General features: G+C 40.9%; 1 protein-coding gene across 2 annotated transcripts in view; it reads right to left on the reverse strand.

The window, feature by feature from the left end:
* LOC124505112 (protein NPAT) overlaps window positions 1-19,452 on the reverse strand; it is a 53,805-nt gene that overhangs the window by 2,432 nt on the left and 31,921 nt on the right. Inside the window, exons 8-18 of one of the 2 annotated variants that reach the window (XM_047070904.1) lie at window positions 18,964-19,051; window positions 18,339-18,430; window positions 18,171-18,258; window positions 10,839-10,935; window positions 9,858-9,986; window positions 7,343-9,013; window positions 4,628-4,743; window positions 4,444-4,552; window positions 1,719-1,779; window positions 841-1,555; window positions 527-671 (exon numbers count right to left, since the gene is read on the reverse strand). In XM_047070904.1, the coding sequence (XP_046926860.1) occupies window positions 621-671; window positions 841-1,555; window positions 1,719-1,779; window positions 4,444-4,552; window positions 4,628-4,743; window positions 7,343-9,013; window positions 9,858-9,986; window positions 10,839-10,935; window positions 18,171-18,258; window positions 18,339-18,430; window positions 18,964-19,051 (3,217 nt within the window). In that variant the 3' untranslated portion in view covers window positions 527-620. Of the gene's footprint in view, window positions 1-396; window positions 1,556-1,718; window positions 1,780-4,443; window positions 4,553-4,627; window positions 4,744-7,342; window positions 9,014-9,857; window positions 9,987-10,838; window positions 10,936-18,170; window positions 18,259-18,338; window positions 18,431-18,963; window positions 19,052-19,452 lie in introns of those variants that run through there. The other variant, XM_047070903.1, reaches the window with a different exon arrangement.

Consider the following 19,452-nt stretch of genomic DNA (forward strand, 5'->3'; position numbering starts at 1 on the left):
TGCGGAATAAAAACAAGAAGGAAGAGCCGCAAAGTTGCTTTCTACTTGGTAATTCCACACGTGACAGTGGCTTCCCAATCTTTTATGCCTTACGGCATTCTCCCAAACACCTGGGTCCTACCGTGACAGAAACAAAAACCTCCTTTCCCCAAGGAAGACGTTTGGAGATAAACACCTTAGCAACGGTTTTGCAAACACTCCTTCCCACCTAGACACACACTGAGTACCACACTGGCTGAGACACACCGCCATAAACACATTCTGTCACCCAAAACCCAGAGCTGTCTCGACCAGAACGTGCAGTTAGGGAGCTCTGGCAAAAACGCGGAGATCTCTACTGTGAGCACTGAACGAAGGGCAAAGGTGTGGTTTTGAAATTAAGACTTTCAAACTTGCCTTAATTTTCTTCTTTTTCATCGGTAGTGACGAATTTGCAAGACTTTTATTGGAAGTACGGGAGGTTCGTTCGCGTTCCTCTAATTCCTCAATCTTCCGCTTTTTGGTGGCGCTCCTCGAAGATGCTCTGAATTGTTGTTGTGTGTTGTCTTTCAGGGGAGTTGTCGAGGCGGTCCTGGAGATGGCAGCCCGGGACAGAATCATCAGCGTGTGGGCAGCCATGTTCACACTGTTCTCACTCCCTGTCTCGCTGGCAGGGCTGCAGGCAGGCAGGTCTGGGGTGACAGGAGGGACCATGACTTTGGCTGTGCTACTGTCTTCACCAAAACGCCTACTGGAGGGGACCTTGATCCCATCTCTAGGTTCTTCTTTATGTTTGTCCCCTGCCCCCAAGCCCGCTGTCCGGGGTACAGGGGAGTCAGAGCTATCGGGGAGCCTACTTACTGGGCTGTGCCACTGACCATCCTGCAGCATTTCTGAGCCAGGTTTGGTTAGCGGGTTAACCAAAGAAGCGGCACATCTAGTTTGTTCTTGCTTTGGATCCTTCCCAGCTGCACCTACCGAAATGACATTTTTACTACTTGAGGACGTGCCTTGTTTTTTGGTCAGTTCTTGCAGTGAAGTTACGGTTTTCTCATTCCGTATACCCCCATTTTGCTGCCCATTTGACAGTTTTGAAGTTTCGAGATTTTTCTGCCTTTCGACATCACTGCATAGTTCATTCTCCTTATTAGCTGTTGTTTTATGGAAAGATTCCAGTACAATTTCTGTCGGTGGGACTTTCTTTTCTGACTGAGTTTCTTTTGTGGTGCTATGTCGGCTATTGGGAGTTTCTGATTTAGATAAAATCTTAGGCAAAGGAGGTTTCTCTCGGTCTCTTTTGAGAGCATTATTAGAAGGGGCCTTGGAGGTGGAGGACACAGTGGGTGACTCGAGATTAGGAAGTGAAATGTCATTCCTTTCCTTGTTTTGGGACACCGCTTTATGGTTTGTGCCCTGTGTATTCGCCACAGAAGCAGTGCTGTCAAAACAGAGCACACGTCTGTGGCTTTCAAATGGTTTGCTAGCTGGAACTACACTCTCTAATGAGAAGGGAACCGTGATTTCTTCCAATTTTTTCCCGAGATCGGTGGCCATATTCTTGTCAGACACTTCAGTTCTGTAAAATAAATAAATAAAATTTAGCAACATAAAGAGATCCTTGTCAGACACTTCAGTTCCGCAAATCAATAATTAACTGTTTTTAGCAACACAAAGACATCTTTTATGTTTTTTATCTGAGCATTCAAAAAATCTAGAATGGAAACTACATGGATGCTCACCTTTGTGCATGACATCCAACTAAATGACTAGACGAATCCACCAAATTATTTACCTGCTTTCCTGGAATTATAAATGAAATAATTAGAAAAGAGAAACATTCCTGAGAGAAAGAGTACATTACTCTGAAAGGAAATGGAACAGACCACAGTATCACACATCATGAGAAAAATTTAAATGACTGCTAATGTACAATGAAATACTCTCACATACTGGGTGTAAAAAGCAGCTTCTAATTTTATATAAAAGACAGTCACTCATCCATTTTACAGAAGAAATACACACACTGAGCAAATGACTTGTTTCCAACTTCAGGCAAATATTATGAATCCAGTCTCTGGATTTATCGATTACAATGTTCAACATAGCACTTAAGGGTACTCCTTAGATTCAGAAAGTTAAAGAAAGCAATATATTAATGCCTACTTTGAAATTCTGCCCATTTCACTATCATATTTGCAAGCCTATGTCAGGCAGAGCACCAGCTCTGGAGTTTTAATAGCCATATTTTAATTTCCACGGACTTAGGAACTGATGTGGGGAGTAGCAAGATATGAAGCTAGAGAGAAAAGCAGAGATGAGCTCATAAAGGACCTTGTGCATTATGCAAAAGGTTTCTTTTTATATATATATATTTATTTTGAGAGACAGGGAGGGAGGGACGGAACCTTTTTTTTTTTTTTTTTTTGAGAGAGAGAGAATCTTAAGCAGGCTGTGTCAGCACAGAGCCTGACACAGGACTCAAACTCACACACCATGAGATCATGACCTGAGCTGAAACCCGGAGTCGGACGCTCAACTCACTGAGCCACCCAGACGCCCCTTTGCAAAAGGTTTCATGGAGAATCCTTAAGAGTTTAAAATAGGGAAGATGCATAAATCGATTTATGTTTTAGGAAGTCATTCTGGCGGTAGTGTAGAAGATGGACTAGAGAAGCAAGAAAACTGCAAAGAGAAATTCTACATACATGACTACAAATACTCCAGGTAAGAGATGAGAGAGGCGTCAGGAAACAGGGATGGGCATTCATAAAGACATGAAAGGTGAAGGAAGACTCAATGGTGACATCAACCAAGGAGAAAAAAGCAGGGAGAGGAGGAGGTCTTTGACAGGGAAGAGGTGAGAGGCCGAGACATGTCGAAGTTGAAGGTCTTGAGTTAGGCACGAGAGCAGGAGTGCACTAGTTGAGTGGTGGGTCCAAAAGCCACCAACAGTATCAAGTGCGAGAGGGAATAAGGTTAGAATGGAAACGATGCACAGAATATGACATTATCAGGAGGCCACTGATGATCTCCATTTAAACAGCTGTAGTGGAAACAGGAGAAAAGACAATAACATGGATGAAGAAAGAATGGGAGACGGAAGTGTTGGGGATAAACAAAGGGCTGGCAGGTGAAACAAACCCAAGGAACTTTACAGCCAGAGAGGGAAGGATCCAAACAAGAAAAATTTAAGACATACATAGGACACAAGATGCAGGCAGACTGAATTAACCTTAGGAAGAGCAAGATCATTATTCCTGTAAGAAAGAAAGGAAAGGGAGGAATGATTCTGGAAGAAAAGGTACACACCAAATGGGAGTGATGTGAGAAAATGCAGTTTCCTACTGATGAGGTGGGAGAGAAGAGTGCTGGCCTGACAGGAAGAGGGTGGGGACTGAAGAGATGTGAGAAGAGCTGTGAAGTCAGAAAGAGCCTGAAGGGGGATGGGAAAGAGCGCCAGGAAGACATGTGGAGTGACCGCTAAGAGACCATGAACAGCCCCACTTTGAATGCAATGCCGGAGAGCCCAGGTATAAAGGCAGGGATGGGTGCCGGGACAGACCCAGGGCGGACAGCAGCAAGAGGGACGGTAGAAGAATGTGTTGGCTGAGGCTGTACACCATGGGTCTAGCCTGGATGGGGAAGGGAGTCTCCAGGAAGGAAATGGGAGGTTCATGCGAAGTGTGAAAGTTCAAGTAATGGGAACTCACACTGGCGGCCGAGGTTCTCCGGTACGTGGGGAAGAGGTACGGGAGAGGCTGACTGGCACACACATACAGACTTGGAGACAGAGGGGTCTAAGGATCACGCAGGTTAGGCTGCGGGCCAGGCTGACACCACAGGCATTCATCATCCATGAGGATGGGAAGTGTGAGAACTAGATGCAACCCCGAAATGAAGATCGGGTATTATTCTGTACACGGTGTCTTCTGTGGAACACAAATCTTTAATTTTGGAGTAGTCAGTGCTATCAACTTTTTCCACTTATAATGATGGTTTTTTTTTTCATTTTTTAAAGCAATCCTTTTATCCTTGTGCCATTAAGCCATTCTCTTACATTTCTTTTACTGTTTAATTGTTTTGCTTTACATTTTTAGGTCTTTAATCACCTTGGAGTTCACCTTTCACCTTTGTATATGGTATGAGGAAGGGATGTAAAGTTTTTCCTATAATGTATGTAATGGCCAATGAAATTAATTTATTAAACAATCTTTCCCCTTCTCTCTGACTTCTGATGTTACCTCCACCACATACAAATTCCCTTAAGAACATGGTCTCTTTCCGAACTCTATTTTGTTCCACTTGCCTTTTTTGTTTTTATTACTAAAAAAAAACTTCAAGCAAAGGTTGGACAGTCACCTGTTGGGAATGAGACAAGTATTCAAAAAGAAAATACTGTGGCGTTGCTGCAAACAAATACATATAGAGAACATAAAACTGACATTAATGAACTTAAAAATGTACCTGTACAAGGCTTGTTTCTCAGTCCCTGAGTCTTCTGAGACTTTGGAGGGATGGGGAACTGAGGGATACTTCTACTGCATACAGGTGCTGCCAAAGGCATATGAAGGACCTAGAAGAGAAGCAGTCGTTAACTATACTACGTTTGAGAAGCATCACTGTGCCATTTTCAATTCAAAAATCTTACCTGCTGAGGAGGAGCAGGAAAGGAATTTCCATTCTGTCCAACCACAGATACAGGGATCATCCCCACCATTCCTTGGAGTACAGGTTGGACAGGGGAGGCAATTATGATGGCAGATCCTTAAAAAAAAGAAAAAAAAATCTCAGTAAGCTTCTCATAAACAAGAGACTCCAAAGTAATTATTAATTTAAAATAAATTCTAGGGGCGCCTGGGTGGCGCAGTCGGTTAAGCGTCCGACTTCAGCCAGGTCACCATCTCGCGGTCCGTGAGTTCGAGCCCCGCGTCGGGCTCTGGGCTGATGGCTCGGAGCCTGGAGCCTGTTTCTGATTCTGTGTCTCCCTCTCTCTCTGCCCCTCCCCCGTTCATGCTCTGTCTCTCTCTGTCCCAAAAATAAATAAACGTTGAAAAAATAAAATAAAATAAAATAAATTCTATAAAATTGTATCTCTTTCCCTTAGAATCTACTCTCCTTAAAAAAATTTAGGAACAGTAGGGGCGCCTGGGTGGCGCAGTCGGTTAAGCGTCCGACTTCAGCCAGGTCACGATCTCGCGGTCCGTGAGTTCGAGCCCCGCGTCAGGCTCTGGGCTGATGGCTCAGAGCCTGGAGCCTGTTTCTGATTCTGTGTTTCCCTCTCTCTCTGCCCCTCCCCCGTTCATGCTCTGTCTCTCTCTGTCCCGAAAATAAATAAACGTTGAAAAAAAAAAAAAATTAAAAAAAAAAAATTTAGGAACAGCAAGGCTACAAATTAAGAAAAAGGCAACCTGAATTATTAATCTTGTGGCCCTTTTGGCCAGAACTGCCATCTTCCAGTAATTCACGCAAATGACCAACACAAAGGGACAGAGGGGGAGTACCCACTATATATTCTCTAGGCCTTTCAGAAAATACGGAGTTGTTCTTTGGACACATTCATGCAAATCTACAAGAAAGGTGATGTTGCGGACATCAAGCGAATGGGCACTGTTCAAAAGCGAATGCCCCACAACTGTTAACAGGGCAAAAGTGAACAGTCTACAATGGTACCTGGCATGCTGTTGGCACTGTTAAGAGTAAGTTAAGGTCAAGATTCTCACCCAGAAATAATGTACATATCCAGCACATTAAGCACTCAAAGAGCCGAGATAGCTTCTTGAAGTGTGTGAAGGAAAACGAACAGATAAAGCAGGAAGCCAAAGAGAAAGGTACTTGGGTTCAACTGCAGCACCAGCCTGCCCCACCCAGAGAAACACACTTTGTGAGAACCAAGGGAAAGGAGCCTGAGCTGCCAGAGTCCATTGCCTATGAGTTCATGGTGTGATAACTGTAAAAAAATAAAAGACCTCAGGCCTGTAATACATACGTACACACACAAATATACAAAGCAATCTTACAGCATTTGGTCAAGGTAAGTATCACGAGTAATGCATTAGACTTCACAGCCAGGAGATCACATTATAGTTATATGTTGACTGTCTGGCTAGAATAGTGAAACTGATTAGAAAATTGATGGTGAAGGCTTCAAGTTTCAATCTTATACCAGAAAATTAGGGTCTCAACTGAATGTTTACGGCTCAAGACTCGCTCAGAACTCCAACCTATAACCTCTAATGGTACTTGTCAAAGAGTCCAGGGAAGTGTACAAACCGTCAAAACTATGGGGGGAAATTACAATGGCTATATGCTCCCTAGAAATCAACAATATAGTCTGTGGCTATCCTCATATATCCCTGTCGCACAAGTGAAACTTTTCCTTAGAGTCACTAACAGTTCCTGCCAGGTGGATCTCACTTTCACAAACACCCACTTCAGTCTCTCAAATACCTACTTACGCTTAAGAATTCCCTTCCTTGGGATGCCTGGGGCTTAGTCTGTTAAGCATCCGACTCTTGATTTTGGCTCAGGTCATGATGTCGCAGCTTGTGGGATTGAGCTCCGTTGTCGGACTCTGTGCTGACATCATGGAACCCACTTGGGATTCTGTCTCTCTGCCCCTCCCCTGCTCTCTCACTCTCAAAATAAATGCATGAACCTTCCAAAAAAAAAAAAAAAAAAAAAAAAAAAGAATTCCCCTCCTTTACTCCAACTACTACTTCATTTCTCCGAGCTTCAGCTCAAGTCCCACATTCTCTACTAATTCTGATCCCTCTTTTATGTTATTTTAAACAGCACTTCAAGCAGATCCATCATGCTTGCTAGTTGATTGTTCACATTTAGTCACATTTTATTATATGCCTATAATATAAAAAAAAAAGGGAAAGGAGTTTGGGAACCAATATATAAGGAAAGGTACATGAATGATGTATCATCAGCTCCATCTCCAAGAATCACTGAAACCAGTGAATTCTGTAACTTAAAAAAAAAAACAAACTATTTATCTGGGGGTTGCAGATAGAGGGAGAGAGAGAATCCCAAGCAGGCTCCGCAGTGGCAGTGCAGAATCTGACGTGGGGCTCGAAACCCACAAATCATGAGATCATGGCCTAAGCCAAAGTCGAGAGTCGGACGCTCAATTGACTGAACCACCCAGGCTCTCCATGAATTCCATAACTTACCACTAGATTTAAAAAAAGGTTTGAGTGAATGAATTAGGGAGAGAAAACAAGGGCATCAACACAAATTTCCGTCTTTTCTCACACTATATATCCATGATTTATCACCTGCTAGTCAATAACTGCACACGCAAGAGAAATGAGATACCATTCCAGAGACGTGAACTTCAGCGTGTTCTTGAAGTTACCTTGTGAAAAGCTGGGTGACACGGTTTGATTGACAGCAAATACGCTGTTTGACCTTGGCGGTGTCTGTAACTGAGGCGGCGGGGGCTGAGCAGTCCCAGGTACGGAATTTCCAGGCAACACCACCACATTAGACTGACTGACAGTGGTTCCTAAGGCTGTTGGATCAGTCACGCATGTAGCTATCAGAATGTTATTTGAATTTCCGAAAGTTGTGCTTGTAGCTGGCATCAACTGTATGTATCCGCCATCCTTGGAGACGCACGGTGGGGCACTGGCTGAAAAAGCAACGCTGCCTTCACTCTGAGCATTCACTGCGGAGTCTTCGGGTTTGAGGGCCAAGAGGCTCTGTTCCACCGATGCTGAATCCCCCGTTCTTTCCGCAGATGTGAGAGCGCCTGCGGCTTCTTCTGAAGACAGGCACTTAACCAATTCTCCATTTTTGGCAGGGGACTTAGTGGGAGAGGACAGTATTATAGTCGGCAGGTTCTCCCCACTGATACTAGAAACAGCACTGTTCAGTTCAGTATCTGAGGAAACAAATGGATCGTCACTAATGATAATTTTGAGAGAGACAATATTTGCTGCATCCACGTCTGCCGAGCTGTCAACACCAGGTCTGTCACTGGTGTTCTGGGACTCAGGGTGAGAACCTCCCACTGAAGAACACACAGATTCTGACAGAACAGCACGTTTATCTTCTACAGGATCACCTTCTGGAGCAATCAATGCAACTTCCCCACAGTTACCATTCTCACTTAAAGTGAGAAAAATACCATCTCCATCTTCTTTTAAAGATGAAGGCTCTTGCGAATCGCCAGCAACTTTCTCAGACCCTGAGGGCTGAGTCTCATGTTCTTCCGCGTGATTTAACTCAAGAGATGATGAACCATCAGGCGGCTGTTTAACCGAAGATGCTGTATCTTCCAGACAAATGTCTACTTGTTCGGATATGTTTAAACCTGAACTTTCAACCGATACAGGCAATATCTTGCTTTGAAGTGGAGAATTATCATGGCAATCCACATGTTGTTGTGATGTGACCGGCAATCCGTTGTGAATCTCAGTTTCACTCTGCAGAATCTCTTTAGGGTCTGGTGACTTAGAACCAGGGAGGTTAGTTTTAAGTCTTCCTGTGTTGTTAGAGCTTTCACAAAACTGACTTGTTTTAGATGTCTTTCCAGTTAATGGAATATTTTGGGATAAAAGCTGAGAACTCTTCCCAGAGAGAACGAAGTTTTCACTGTTAGTTTCCCCCCCGAGGGAAACAAATGACGTTACCGGTATACCAGACTGATCAGGCTGTAATGGAGAATCACGTGGCGCATCCGGCAAGAGAGAACTCTTTCCGACCTCCATTGCCATGGCGGTTTCAGTGGACATCTGATGGGTGTATAATTCGGCACAACGCTGATTACATTCGGCATCAGAATTTACTCTTTGGTTAAAGTCATTCAAATGAGGCACAGATTCAAAGGAAATATCGAGGTTACACTTCTGTTCATTAGGTACACCCGTTTTAAATGCCTTTTTCTGGACGCTAGAGCCTATCTGAGGAAAGTGTTCCTGTGCTTCTGGTCTAAGCTCATCGTGGTTGCTGCCATTCTTCAAGGCATTGGATGTGTCTTCATTTTGATAGGATGTACAAAATGGGGGCTGCCCAGACTGATCACCTGCAAAATAGGATGGAAGAGACAGATAGGGAGTATGCGTTGCTTTCTGAGGGAGTCACGTTTACTGTAAAACCTGTTTTGTCAAGGAAGTAACGCATCTCGGACATAACGGAAAGGGCAAGCCTGAAAAACCGTATCTCACATTTTCTGAGTATCAAAAAATTCACAGGCACTTTTTTTTCTTTCTTTTTTTTTTAATTACTGATGCCTTTCTGAGTAACCGCCAGACTGTTTTTCAAACCTCTTGGAAAACAAATGACACAATGAAGGAAAAAGTATATAGGTTTCAGGACATCCAATGTTTATCAGTATGTAAAACTGGCCCCACACATGCAGCTGTTTTCACAATAGCTGGCTTTTCAACTTCTACCATTTCTATCAACCTTACTTTATCTGATATATTTTTCACGGTGAAATGGGCCAAGTACACTGTGCATCATCAGCATCTGATGCTACTGTCTACTGTGTGCAACATTCAACGTTCAGTAGAAACATAGGAATATGACCTAAAATGTTTTAATATCCAGAATTCAAGACTATCACTACAGTATATAATTCCCTCTAAGCAAGTAAGATACAGATCTTGAGCACTCAGTCGCACTTGCTTACCAGGCTAAATGATTAATAACACACACCAATGTTACATAGCAGAGATTTGGACTTGTAACACACAAAAAACTGTTAAATGTTATATAGACTTTTGTCAAACTGGTCAATGCTATTAATGCTAAATTGCGCAGGTCAACAATTATGAAAGAATGAGTACTAAAAATTCTCCTTTTAATCAAATTACTAAAAGGCTTGGGATTTTTTCTTTAATGAAAAGAAAAAAACTTATTCTTACCAGATTGTTCTGATTCAAAAGAACCTTTAACTGCTAGATTAGTTTCATCTGCTAACACTACACTGGGATTGGTGTCCAGATGTGGACTGCAAATGCCTTGGGGTATCTGTTTATTATTCTTGGATTTACCTGTTAGAAAGGGAACAGGGAAATAACTGGTTAAATGATCAAAATAAAAAAAAGCATCAGTTAATACACCTTAACGGTGATCCATCAAATGTTTAACTTTATGTCTTTTGGATATAGCCTTGTATATCATGGACAAAACCAAAGATTTTTGTAACAGACTGGTAGTTCTTAAGCTTTAGCCTACATCAGAATCATCTGGAGAGTCCAAGAATTTGCATTTTTAACGTGTTCTCAGATAATGCTGATAATGCTGGTCTGGAGACTAACTCTGAGAATACTGCATGAGACCATAAAATTGAGGGCAATAGCCAATTTCTTGCATTCCTTTTGTACTACCCAATTGTGTTTAATATAATGTATGTGTTAACCTCAACATATTTGTGCTGACTGGCAAAAATGCCCACACAAAAAACAAAATACAAAATGTTTTCCTTTTTTTTTTTTTTTTTTTAACGTTTATTTATTTTTGAGACAGAGAGAGACAGAGCATGAACAGGGGAGGGTCAGAGAGAGAGGGAGACACAGAATCCGAAACAGGCTCCAGGCTCTGAGCTGTCAGCACAGAGCCTGACGCGGGGCTTGAACTCACGGACCGCGAGATCATGACCTGAGCCGAAGTCGGACACTTAACCGACTGAGCCACCCAGGCGCCCGTTTTCCATTTTTACAGCTAAAGTTTAAGGAAAAAACCCACCCTCCCCCACTCCCAGACCCTTCACAGCCATAGATTTGCTTTGAAGAAAATAGGATATTTTTCCAGATGCTCTGGGAATTTTGCTTCAGTCTGGTTAAGGTGCCCAAGAAATGGAAACTTTTTTCTTCTAACTGCCTTGAAAGAAATGGTCTACTTACCATAGTCAAAGAGATCAAAAAGTGCCTGAAATGCCGGATCTGATTCTGTCTGCTCCAGTATGTCCTGGATAGCCTCCTCAGACATATGGATTTCACTCTGCAAAAAAAAGAGTGATCCTAACTCAATTAGTATAGTTTAATACCAGCAAAATAATCATAGGACATCTGATAGCTCTCAACTTCTATGTATAATTATTTCCCTCCAGGAAAATTTCTTCTGATTATGACACTAGGCTCATGTGAAATAAATTAAAACAAGACTAGAAAGCAGAAAATGAATGTTCCCTCATTCAACTTCCTAAAGTTAACTGTCTTGGTGCACATATTCCCAAACATTAAACATAAGTAAAATCACACTATAAACGTTCTTTTTTAAAACTTGACATCCGGGGCACCTGGGTGGCGCAGTCGGTTAAGCGTCCGACTTCAGCCAGGTCACGATCTCGCGGTCCGGGAGTTCGAGCCCCGCGTCTGGCTCTGGGCTGATGGCTCAGAGCCTGGAGCCTGCTTCCGATTCTGTGTCTCCCTCTCTCTCTGCCCCTCCCCCGTTCATGCTCTGTCTCTCTCTGTCCCAAAAATAAATAAACGTTGAAAAAAAAAATTAAAAAAAAAAAAAAAAAAAAAAACTTGACATCCAGCACCGAGTAAGTGCACAGCATACTGTCTTCACCTACATATGGTGTGAGATAATGACCACAGTAAGTTTGGTTAATATCTATCATCTTAAACAGACATAACAACAGGGAAAGTTTTCTAAGAACTCTTAGGACTTACTCTCTTAACAATTTTCAAATATGCCACACAGCGGTGTTAATGACTCATCATGCTGTACATTACCCCGCAGTGCTGACCGCCTTCATCCAACTGCCCCACTCTCAATGCCTTGCCTCTGGTAACCACAAATCTCATCTATTTTCCTATTAGTTTGGCCTCCTCCTGTATAAAATCTCACACTTTTTATCTACCTGTTTTGGCCTCTTAATATTAAATGCTTTCCTTAAGTGTCAGACAATCCTTGCACGTCCATTCACATTTGAGTAGCATGCCAAAAGCTACCTGCAAACTCTGCTAAGGGAGGGAGCTTGTCAATTACCAGGTATGCAACAGAATAATCTCACAGAACCATCCGTATTTTTAGTTTTTTTCTTTTTTACATTTTTGTGAGAGAAAGGAAGAGGGAAAGTGTGCAGAGGGTGGAGGCAGAGAGAGAGTGAGACACAATCCCAAGCCGGCTCTGCTCTGTCAGTGAAGAGCCTGATGTGGGGCCTGAACTCACAAACCAGGAGATCATGACCTGGGCTGAAATCAAGTGTCGGAAGCTTAACTGACTGAGCCACCTAGGCACCACTAAGTTTTTTTTTGTTTGTTTTGAGGGAGTTAGATTTCTTGGTGGATGAGTTTAGGGCTGACAAACGTGTTTCTGGTAAATAGTGTGAATGGGGGCAATGTTGAGACTTTAACTACGACCTCCTAAATGTTGCACGCTGTCTTCCTGCTTTAGCTATCTTTACATCTGCTTTCGGAGCTACCGGTGCTAAGCTTTTTGGGATTTCTATGTGGTAAAGTTGGTTTTTCCTGAGCTTCGCCTTTACTGGCTTAGAACTCAGAATCTCGTAAGTACTACATGTCCATTTTGACTTCTGTAAGTTTCTTTTTTCCCTTTTCTATCCTCTTTCCTTTGTTCTTATGAGTTTTTAAAATTTCCCTATACTGTCTAGTAGTAGGGTACAAAACTAAATGTTTAATCCACTATGTAAGAAAAATGAATCCCTTTGTAACAGGCTTTTTGTTTGCTAACTATGCCACGATTTAACCAATTACCACTGCTGGATGTTAGAATTTTTTCAAATTTTCAGTTACAGTAGTGAATACTACAATGAAAATCTTTATCTAGGAATCTGTTCATTTCTTTCTAAATTTTTTTTTAACGTTTATTTATTTTTGAGACAGAGACAGAGCATGAACAGGGGAGGGGCAGAAAGACAGGGAAACACAGAATCTGAAATGGGCTCCAGGCTCTGAGCTGGCACAGAGCCCGACGCGGGGCTCGAACTGTGAGATAATGACCTGAGCTGAAGTCGGACGCTTAACCGACTGAGCCACCCAGGCGCCCCGGAATCTGTTCATTTCTTACAATAAATTCTTACCAACAGAATTACCGATTCCGCTGATGAGAAGCAGCCGGAGGATATACACATTTAAAATTTTGAGAACTGGGGGAAAAAAAAAATGGGGCACCTGGGTGGCTCAGTTGGTTGAACGTCCGACTTTGGCTCAGGTCATGATCTAGCAGTTTGTTGAGTTCGAGCCCCGCATAGGGCTCTGTGCTGACAGCTCAGAGCCTGGAGCCTGCTTCGGATTCTGTGTCTCCCCCTCCCCCTGCCCGTTCCCTGCTCATGGTCTCGGTCTTTCAAAAATGAATAAACGTTAAAAAAAACAAATTTAAAATTTTGAGAACTGGGGAGCCTGAGCGGCTCAGTTGGTTAAGCATCCGACTCTTGATTTTGGCTCAGGTTGTGATCTCACAGTTTACGGGATCAAGCCCCACACTGGGCGCTATGCTGACAGCAGGGAGCCTACTTGGGATTCTCTCCCCACCACTCTCAAAATAAATAAACATTTAAAAAATAAAATAAAATTTTTAAGACTACTACCAAGTAGCTTTCCACAGAAGTTGTGTAAGAGTTCCTGTTCTGTGTAACAATGTACAAACTCTTAACAATGATGGGCAATATCAATTTTTAAGCATCGTTAGTCTATTAAATAAAAGTAATCTGTTCTCTTAATTTGTGTTTATTATTGAATTGAATATTATCTCCATGTTTACTAAACATTTCAACATCTTTTTGAGACCAATATGATTTAAACAGAATGATACTGAACACACTTTAAAACAATGCATTCAAAGCTGGTGAGGAACCAAGAGGGTGAAGGGTACATCCTACTCTTAAGCAGTCAACAAAAACGTGCTGAGATTTTTCAAGTTCACAAGTCATTGGCGTAAAGCACCACCATCACCACCACCTTTGTTTCCTTTAAAAGTTGGAGCAAACAGATTAGATTGTTACTTCACACAGGGATATGACAGATACTCAGTGAAAGGCTGGAGTAGTATGCCAGAGGGTATGCAATCTAGCTAGATAAAATGATGTATTTTCCACTTGCATCAATTTTACATGAAAATAGAATGTTTTTTTTTTTTAAAGAAAAAAATAAAAGAAATATAGACTAAGAAGCAAAACTGGTAAGTCTTGTCAACTAAAATATTATTTCAAAGAAGTTTCAGTACATTCTGGCGAGGGTCTTCATTTACTCTTCTCATAGTTGAAGATTTAAAATTCTCAATTTTAGTTATTTATAAGTCATGCCAATGTTGCATTTTTCAAGATTGATAAGGCGTACATTTGAATACTGTGGAACAGGAAATTCACATGCAGCAAGAGTTAAAGGGGAACTTTCATGAAGTGGTAAAAACTTGGATTTTTTTTTTTTTAATAAAAATGGCCATAAAATGAAAAGAAGAACCTGTCTGAAGTTAAAGAGCCAGTCAACTTTGATTATGAGGATGTACAGAGAACATCAACAATTCTTGATGAAATGTGATTTGGGCGGAAGCCTGGAGCTTGAACAAATATTTCTATATGCATGAACTTGAAAATTTACAGTCATGTAAATAATGTCAAGGATTCAATGTAATCAAATTATGAAATGGTGGATGCACTCTTATAAAAGTTAATGTTGATGAAATATACTCTTCTGGTCAATCGTTTTACTCTAAACTTCAAAAGTTACAACCAGAAGAATCCTGAAATACATGTTCCAATCAGTCTTCTAACTATTTTTAAAAATCAAAGTAGAATTTACACACAATAAAAGGCACAGATTTTAAGACCACAGCTCAATGAGCTTTGAGAATTTTAAGGACTATGTAACCACTACTCCAATAAAAAACGTTAAAATGGGGCTCCTGGCTGTCTCAGTGGGGGGAGACTGTGACTCTTATTTTTTCTCTAGTTTAAGAAACAAAGATTGTCAATCTGGATTTTATTTTATTACTATTATCACTATTATTTCTTATTCTCAAGTTTGTTAATATACAGTGTAGTCTTGGCTTCAAGAGGAGAACCCAGTGATTGATTCATGTCTTACGACACCCAGGGCTCATCTCAGAGCTGTGAGTTCGGGCCCCACATTGAGAGTAGAGATTACTTAAAAATAAAATCTTTAAGGAAAACAAAACAAAACAAAACAAAACAAAACAAAAGTAAAACATTTCCACCATTCAAGAAACTCACATACCTATACACACCATTCCCTCTTCTAGAGAATTCTTCTCCTCGGCAAATCACTCCCCTCACCCTCACTGGGGCAACAACTTCTGATTTCTATCACCATAAATTAGTGCTGCATGTTTCAGAACTTTATATAAACGGAAGCACACCATTTGCATTGTTAGTCTATCTTCTTGATCAACATGTTTTAAGATTCATCCATGTTGCTATATATACTAATAGCTCATTCCTTCTTACTGTTCACCAGTATTCTATTTCATGGCTGTCAAAATTTGTTTATTCCTTTTTGTGCTGATGGACATTTGGTGAACATTCTTATAGAAGTCCTTTTGTAAACATATACTTATTTCTTTTGGGTAAGCAGCCTCGTAATTGCTAGGTCAAAAGGAAGGTATACAGGTGTATACATAACTTTGTAAACTATCAGTTTTCCAAGCAGGCTGTACCATTCATAACCTCCATCAGCAATCTTTCAGAGTTCCAGGTGTTTCATATCTTTGTCTCCATTTGATATTGTCAGATTTTTAACTTTTTAGCCACTGTAGTGAGTGAAAGGGTATCTCATTTTATTGTTAAAGTTTACTTATTTATTTTTTTTTTTTTAATTTTTTTTTTTTCAACGTTTATTTATTTTTGGGAGAGAGAGAGCATGAACGGGGGAGGGGCAGAGAGAGAGGGAGACACAGAATCGGAAACAGGCTCCAGGCTCTGAGCCATCAGCCCAGAGCCTGACGCGGGGCTCGAACTCCCGACCGCGAGATCGTGACCTGGCTGAAGTCGGACGCTTAACCGACTGCGCCACCCAGGCGCCCCATAAGTTTACTTATTTTTTTGAGAGAGCGAGAGTAAGCACATGAGCAGGACAGGGGCAGAGACAGAATCCCAAGCAGGTTTTGAGCTGTCAGCACAGAGCCGGACACGGGGCTCGAACTCACACAAACCATGAGATCACGAATTGTGCCAAAAAGAATGAGACACTTAACTGACTGAGCCACCCAGGCACCCTTCATTGTATTCTTGACTTTCATTTCCCAAATGACAAATAAAGTTATCTTTTTATAGACTTATTAGCCATTCCTCTATCTTCTTTTGTCTGTCCCAGCCTTTTGCCCATTTCTTAAAATGGGTGGTTTATCTTTTTACTATTGATTTGTGGGAGCTCTTTTTATACAGTGGATACAAACTTGTCAGATAAATGTATTATGAATATTTTCTCCAAGTTGGTGGTTTGATATTTTCTTTAATGATGCTTTTAACAAGCAGGTATTTTAAATTTTAAGGAAGCTTTTTTTTCTTTTTTTAAATTTTTTATGTGTAAAAATATCTTGTTACTCCAAGGTCACAAAGATTTTTAACTACTTAAAAATTTCTACTTCACCTATTCATACAACTAACTAATCACTTCTTAGTGTATGTGATGTTTTTACTACTCAGTTGGGCAATATGTCTTGCTATTCTTTTAAAAAGTTATTTAGGGGCGCCTGGGTGGCTCAGTCAGTTGAGCATCAGACTCTTGATATCAGCCCATGTCACGATCGCACGGTTCATGGGATCCAGCCTCACAATGGACGGCGCACTGAGCATGGAGCCTACTTAAGAATCTCTCTCTCTCTCTCTCTCTCTCTCTCTCCCTCCCTCCCTCCCTCTGGGTGCCTGGGTGGCTTGGGTGGTTGAGTGGCTGACTCGTGATTTCAGCTCAGGTCATGATCTCATGGCCATGGAATCAAGCCCTGTGTTGGGCTCCATGCTGAGTGTGGAACCTGCTCGGGATTCTCTGTCTCTCTCTCCCCTCCCCACCTCCACCCCACTACCCTACTTACGCTCTCTCACATTAAAAAGATTCTCTCTCTCTGCCCCCTCCCATACTTATGCTCTCTCTCCACCAGAAAAAAAACAACAACAACAAAAACCAAACTTATATTTCGTTAAATTTACAGAATTTCACTATAGGAAAATATCAAAATTAAAAATTATTTATTTATTTATTTAGTTATTTAGAGAGGGAGAGAGCAAAGTTTGACCAGGGTAGGGATACAGAGGGAGAGAAAACCCCATGCAGGCTCCATGCTAACAGCGCAGAGCCCCAGGCAGGGCTTGATCCCATGAACCGTGAGATCATGGCGTGAGCCAAAACCAAGAACCAGACGCTCAACTGAGTGACTCACCCAGGTGCCTAGAAAATTTTCTTAAAGTATTCTGAAAGAATGGACAAAAAATAAATAAATAAAATAAAGTAATTCAGTGGTTTGACCCAGAATTCATCTGAAGCAAACCTGCTACAATGAATTCAATTGGTGGGCATGGCAACAAGCACTGATTACACTGCGTGAGAGCCCAAGTGAAAGGATGTGCTACAGTCACAAATCTCTGCCGCTCTTGAGAAAGTATTTGCACAGGAACAAATCTCAAAGATACAATATTATATTCTCCCTCCATCAGCTTACAGTCCTCCATCTTCACTATCACTGAGCAGCCCAAGTGACTACAACCCCACCTTCCTTCTGTTAGTGGTAAGCGGTCACACTAGTTAGTAACCTTTCTTTTTCAAGTATCTCGTTCATTTTATTTGGAATCATTAAATATCTTTAACGTAGAACTTCATTGTTCCCTCACGTTTTAACATAGTCTGTAGCAGATAAAAGGAATCTAATTTAAATATACGCTGTATCGTATTGTTGCTTCCTGTGCACCCATGTACCCACTCAGGTACCTGAAAGTATTAAATACTTGGATATCCAGGACAAGGGCTGTATAGCTATAGCAGACAGCTTTAGTGATACATGGAGAAGCTGAAGATATTAGATGGCTTAGGATGCCTTACTCCTTTTACCATTTAAACAATGCAATTTACACTGATTATTTGAAAATTCACTAGCACATTTTCAGGAACACATTATATTACATTTAGATAAAGAAGGAAATCTCTAAAATTATTATTTTAAATAATTTTATACATCTAATCTGTTGGCAATGGATGTGAAATGAAACCAAAATGTTAACTATGAGCATATGCACTATATGCACACACCGTAACCTATACCTGAAGTCCCAGGAGCTCATCAATTGAAGTCTCTGGTTCTGTAGGGTTGCTCTCTGTTTGCTTAGGTACTTGAGCAATATTGTTGTCACTGTAATACAGAAAGAAAAATTTTACCATAGCTCTCAGTTAGGTGAAAACAATTAAGCATTTTAAACACACATAGCTTACCTAGTCAGAAATTTATTAATGTTTTCTGCAAGCTTTTCTTGAAGAGATTTGTTACTTAATATTTTTTCTCGTGCATTTTCAATAACCATTTGCTGGAAAAGAAAGTCAATATTAGAAAAAAGAACAGGGTAGAGCTTCCAGTAAATGACAGCGAGGATAGTTTTAATAAATCTAGGTGGAAACCCCGAAATTGTGGCTCCCTCCATATTAATACTCAAATACAACACTTTACAATTGTTTTCACAGATCCTCTACCAACCCTTTCTTAACTGATTACAAAACACAATTCCAAGCTCTTTATCTTTTTATACAAGGTTTCAAATAATTTGCCTCAGTAAAATGTCCTTTGTATCGCATAAGCCAGCACCCACAAGATATTTACAGTTTCCCGAACATTACACTGTTTCGCACTTGGTGCATTTGCTCATGTGACCTAATCTAAATGGACTGTCTCCTACTTATAAATTTTACTACTCTCTATCTGAAGGCAATTCCTCTGCACAGTGTTGTAGAAATATTATAACACACAAATGCATATACACACTAAATATATATATCCGTTTCTCTATCAGTATTTTAAAACTCAGGAATGTCTCAAGGTGCAAAGCTTGGTAAGGTCACTTACTTTTTCTACTGCAAATGCATTTGGATCCTGGAAATTCCGTATTGTTGAATGAGGCCCAGACAGAGTGTTACTTTTCCTTTGAGATTCACTGAAACACATTTTAAAGCTTGTCTTTTAACTAGCATGTAAAACAGATTCAATGATAATTACATATGCAGACACAAATCTTAAGATCATGGAACACCAGGCATTTTTCCTCTTTGTGGTGGGAACAAAGGGCAGTAGAACAGAAAAGCATTACTAAATTTGGATTAATAAGAAATGAATCTGAGGTCCAGCTTTACCACTTACTATGTGGTCTGAAGCAAGGTAGGTTCTGACTCTTAGACCTACTTTCTAATGGGATAAGACCAACTGTATTATTAGTTTTATGAAATAATTGAATAAAGTGAAGTATGTGAAAAGACTTCATAAAAAGGCCGAGGTTTCACTCTCGCCATTGTTATTCAACAAAGTATTGGAAGTCTTAGCCTCAGCAATCAGACAATG

This window comes from Lynx rufus, unplaced genomic scaffold, assembly GCF_022079265.1.
Source record: "Lynx rufus isolate CCGP_SWC_20201006 ecotype Redwood Valley unplaced genomic scaffold, mLynRuf1.p SCAF_9, whole genome shotgun sequence".
Classification (NCBI taxonomy): domain Eukaryota; kingdom Metazoa; phylum Chordata; class Mammalia; order Carnivora; family Felidae; genus Lynx; species Lynx rufus.